Raw genomic sequence first — 5,358 nt, 5'->3', positions numbered from 1 at the left:
ATATATATATATATAGTGAGAGAGAATTTTTTATAGGTCATAAAATGATCAAGCATAAGCGATTCCGTAAAAGTTTGAAAATGAAATAATCTTAACTGTAATGGCTTTTTCTTCTTCACGTTCAGAATAAAACTTTGAAAGTTATGTTTTCTTGAAATGTAATGTAATAAGGAAAGACATGAAGCTCAATTGCTTCGCTAATTCTTCTCGCGTTAAGGATGATTGGAAGATGCAAACCGAAAATCTTTTGGCCTTATTGAGGGTGAGAATGGACTGAAATAAATCCCAAAAATGACCCGAGAAAAAAAAATATATCGTAAACTTCAGTACTATTTTCACCAGAATAAAGTGGATTTAGTCATACAGCCTTCTTACTTTCGGACGACTGCCCAATTTCCGGCCAACATTTTCTTTTCTGCTTTTGTCGGCAATAAACCAAGTTGTGATTGCGTGATTTCCTGTTCCGAGTACTCTACTTCTTATTCAACTGCCATTTACAAAAATTGCGGGGGAATTTTTTGTGGAATTAACCATTAGATTAGATGTTGAAATTGTATCAATGTTTAACAACACTTTTCAACTTTTTTCATTTTATTTAAATGAATGTAGCAAACTGAACTTTTCCTTTATAAAATATAATATAATGCTTAGTAAAGTAGCTTAAACTTAAACATTGTTGTTGTCTCATGAAGAGAAAATAGACAAAATAATATAATTGAAGTGATTAAATTTAGATATCATTAAAATGTTAGTTAAATAAACATATTTGTTGAATGTTGGGATTGATTAATTGGATTTATCTTGATTTTTTGATATGAAGCAAGTATAATGTTTGAACGGCAAACTCTTGAATATGCCAAAATCACTTCATAGTGGCAAAATTAATAACAATCACTGAGGACACAAGTGATTCCACAGTTTTTTGTAAAATTTCTATAATAGCATGCGGATCATGGGTTAGTGTCCAATGCTGAAGATAACATAGTTTACATTTCATGCGACGTAAATATGAGTAAGAGTGAAATTAGTCAGACACTTGATTCGCTAACTTATCCTATTTTTTGAATGATTTGATTATCTGAATAACGATTGAAAGGAAATTATGTGTTTGAAACTGAATCACGTATCCAATGTATGAATCAGTTGTTCAATGTTGTATTTGAAATAAAAACGCAAACACTGTAGTTATATTTCTTCCTCAGCAAATGCATGAGTCAAAAATTTGGGTTATTAATTCCATATTTATTAAATAGTAATAGTTACATTAATAATGATAATGAAAATAGTAATAAATTGCTCACGGGATGCATTTTCTACGAAAAAAAGTGCCGATGTGTTATCGAATTTTTTCTGGCAATCAATTGTTCAATCAAATTATGACAGCCATTTTAAATATATAATTGCTTTGCGGCCGTTGGCGGCCCTTAAGTTTGCCCCACATGCTTAAAAAGTACATAGATATAACGAAAATTGAAAGCCAACAACAGTAATATTATGGTCAGAACCCTTATTATGATACAATTTCGTTACTAATGAAAATGTAAGAGTTTTGTATCATCAGTTTATCAAATATCTACCAAAAATATTCTTGAAGAAAGATAATGTAACTCGTTCTTTAATAACCCTTTTGGTCACGGAAATTTCTGAAGTTATAGGCCTTTTTTCCGAGGAAGAAACTGTTTTCCATACGTTATTCAATGGGTAAGTAGTGTGTAACAGAAATATTTCTATTCAATTTTACCCATATTTTCAACGCTGATTTACATAAGTAATTTTTTCGTTATAATTACTATAATATTCTCATCAAACACAATCATATAATCAGAATACATAATAAATAAAATGCCACTAATATGCTACTTACATAATACAGTAACATTAAAGGTTTGAAAGACTTTGCCATGGCGAGGAGATGTATGTGCAATGCAGGTAAAAGATTTGATGTTCATATCCTAGAATAAATTATGTATAGTAAATATTCAAGTGGACAAAACAATTTTTAAAATTTATTTAAAAAGAAATAAATAATGCGTAGTTTGCTATACGTTTTATAATGCAGTCGATGCTTGTTGAAAGATGAACTTCCAAAATATGCTGTGTTTAAAACACTTTAAATTTGTAAAAGGTTTCATTAGATTTTGTAACAATTCATTCAGGTTGTATTTTTGTTTACATGATTTTATTTTCCTTCCGTTTCTGAGCTATAATCCTCTTGAAAGTGATTTTCTTAAGGGTTAATTAACAAATTAATCAACAAAAATAATAATATTTCTAAAATAATTTTCTATTATATTTTTATGTACTGGGAAAAAGATTATACAATATTGAATTACACTTACAATAATGAATTATTTGCATCAACGACATTACTTAAATAAGAAGTTATCGATTTTAAGGACAATCAGTGAAAGAAAATTGACATGAGACACTTTATATTTTCTTCATTGATTGAGTGTAGTGAAGATAAATATTAAATAATACATAGAACTTATCAAATAAAAAAGTTCGATTTTACATTGAACAAATTACGCTACATTTTATAGTTAATTCGTATTTAAATTTCATTAATTTTCTTAAATAACACCTTCTAGTTCATTATTTTTAAAGTCTTTTTTAACAGGTTTTCATAATTATTTTTAAACAAGTCATAAAAGTTAATCATTTAGGAAAAAAAACCTAAAATTATTACTATTTATTAAATAGCTTGCTTATTCTAACAGTTATCCAAAATAGTTTTACTTTTAAGGGATTGTTTAGAATGTTTAGAACGAGAAACTAGCAAACATAAAATGATTAATGAATAATATATTCCTTAATACGAGATTATCTAATTTTTAACCATGAAATATGTGTTTCCAAACGTGTTATTTTTATTTTAGTGCATAAACTTACAATTAACGAATAAATAGTGTCCAAAATTATTATAATTCTCACTAAAAGGTTTTAGTGTTCTTGAACTAGACAATTTTATGGCTTAGAACTGAATTAATTTTATTTTTGCTCTTAAATGAATATTTAAGTTTATTTTCGAATTTATTATTCACCTCCTAATTGTAAGGTAAGAGAGATTGTTGAACTCTGTTTGTGTTTTAACACTAAGAAACAAAACCTAAATGGGAATTAGAATAAGCAATATTTCTGTGTGCACTTGCTTATGTTGTTCACCTAAACTTTTACATTATTTGATTCAATTATGAAATATTTAACTGAATAGAATAATCTTTAAATAACATTTGTCTTGAAAATTAATCAAATATCAGTATGGAAAGCCACCATGTGCCAAATCTAACAAATTGTAAAAAAATCTGATCAGGTTAATTAAAAAAGAGCAGGTACTCAAGGTACCGGCACATTTTACTGCAAAATGCCATTTTACCAGAAAATGTTACAGAACAAAAAGCGGATGTACCGTAATAATGACACTAAAATTACTGAATCATCCTAATTAAATTATATTACTTTACATATATATATATATATATATATCCATTTTTACAGTGAAATATTACCGTCGATATAATATTTTGCTGTAAAAATGGATTTAACTGTAAAATAGTTTTTTTTGGATTATGCACCCACAATTTGATCCTTAATTTGTTACAGTGTTAGTACAGCCAACTTACTAAAATTATCACAAAATATCCAATGTAGCAAATAACTTTACTTTTTAATAAGTAAAATTCTGAATAACTAAATTCTTTAATAAGTGAATGAAACTGTAAAAATTTAAATCGCGCAGAAACTATGATTGAACAGAATACATGAAAGAAGGTCATTGAAGAGTTACATACCTTGTTCAATGAATTAGAAAGATAAACATTTTTAGTTCTCTTTTTGCACGAATAATAGCCCGTATTCATGAGGACATTAAATCTATAGGAATGTATTTACGTCTAAATAATACCGTACATTGTCTACGTTGGTTACAGAGAGTTCATAATAATCTTAATTAAACCCAAATTGAGGATTGCTGACGAATATGACTTCCCAAAATGTTGTAAAAGGGAGGTTTTGAAGGTCATATTGAAGCTCATGGAATACATTTTTTTCTACGCTTCTGGCACGATGCATTGTTGAATTATCGCATGTTTTATCAGCTTTCGAATAAAAATGTAGCATAGCAGGGTGAACTTGATTTTCGATTGGTTTCGTATGGTTGGTTTATTTACCCTTGAAAAGCAGCACTTTGATATTAGCAACTTGTCTCACATTATGTAACTCCTACCAGACTTTCTAATAGTGCGAACATGGCATGTGAAAATTTTCTAACTCATTTGCCAGTGTGTGTAGAATCTGGAATTGTTGCATCAATAAAAATCCTTTACTGAACTGTTAACATACCAAATATTGAATGCTCTTTTAAAAATCTCCTCTATGCCTTTGTTTACTTTCTCTTAGTTCCAGTTTCAATAATATCAAAGTTGAATTGTTTCGAGAAATCATCATAAACTGGGTAGACAGTAAATATGTGTTCAATATCTTCATAACTCTTGCAAATTTTATAGTTCGGGGGTACAATAAGTATGATTAAATTATTCCACCGGAACCTAGTAAGAACTGCAAGAGATTTTCCAATTCAGTGGGGTTTAACGATCCGCTTTCTCATGTTTGGCATTTTCTTAAATAAAATAAAAAATTGATTCCATACTTCATTAGTTCGGATAACAAATTTTAAACGAAATAGAAGCTTGTGCTATTATTGCAGCCAACTACAACCGAGTGGAAAATCTCCAAAAAAAAGAGAGCGAGTAGTTGTAGGACAGGGGATTGTAAATAACCGAACCGAAATATGAACTGATGAAAAGTAATTTCTTTTAAACAGATTTTTTTCTCCCATTTTTTTAAAAGTGTGTCCCATAAAGTTTCTACTATTAAATATATCCTTATTTAGCTCAATACAAAGATTTATACTATATTTTAACACTATTGTTTTAATAATTCTAAATGCTATATTACCAAACCTATCACACCACTAGTAACATAACAAGCTTACACCAAGATCAGAGGCATACACAAACTACTTCTGAATCATTTTTATTTCGAAGAAAGGAATTTTCTTAGGACATTGAAAAATTATTAGATCAAATCAGCAGATTGTTTTCTGTGGAGCAAGTTTCAGTAAGGGGTAATTTTTCGTCCCCTTTCATACTTAACTACTACAAAAGGTTTGACTACTGTTATAAAAGGCGTGTTCGTTTTCAGTTGTTTCATGAAGATAATTATGTTCTTATTAGATAATTCACATACATCTGTCAATTATATTAAATAATCTCCTTATATTAAAATCATATCAGTTTCCGCTGTATTAAGCCTAAAGCAAATTTATTATATTCTGCAACTGTATAAAGCTAATTTATT

At 28.5% G+C, this 5,358-nt stretch overlaps 1 protein-coding gene across 1 annotated transcript in view; it reads right to left on the bottom strand.

Moving 5' to 3' along the window:
* LOC107452704 (nephrin-like) overlaps nucleotides 1–5,358 on the bottom strand; it is a 422,126-nt gene that overhangs the window by 160,242 nt on the left and 256,526 nt on the right. Inside the window, exon 9 of the mRNA XM_071188109.1 lies at nucleotides 1,865–1,952. Within this exon, the coding sequence (XP_071044210.1) occupies nucleotides 1,865–1,952 (88 nt within the window). The remainder of the gene's footprint in view (nucleotides 1–1,864; nucleotides 1,953–5,358) is intronic.

This window comes from Parasteatoda tepidariorum, chromosome X2 (genome assembly GCF_043381705.1).
Source record: "Parasteatoda tepidariorum isolate YZ-2023 chromosome X2, CAS_Ptep_4.0, whole genome shotgun sequence".
Classification (NCBI taxonomy): Eukaryota; Metazoa; Arthropoda; class Arachnida; order Araneae; family Theridiidae; genus Parasteatoda; species Parasteatoda tepidariorum.
The sequence above is the reverse complement of the archived record's forward strand: the minus strand, read 5'-3'. Positions and strand labels throughout refer to the sequence as shown.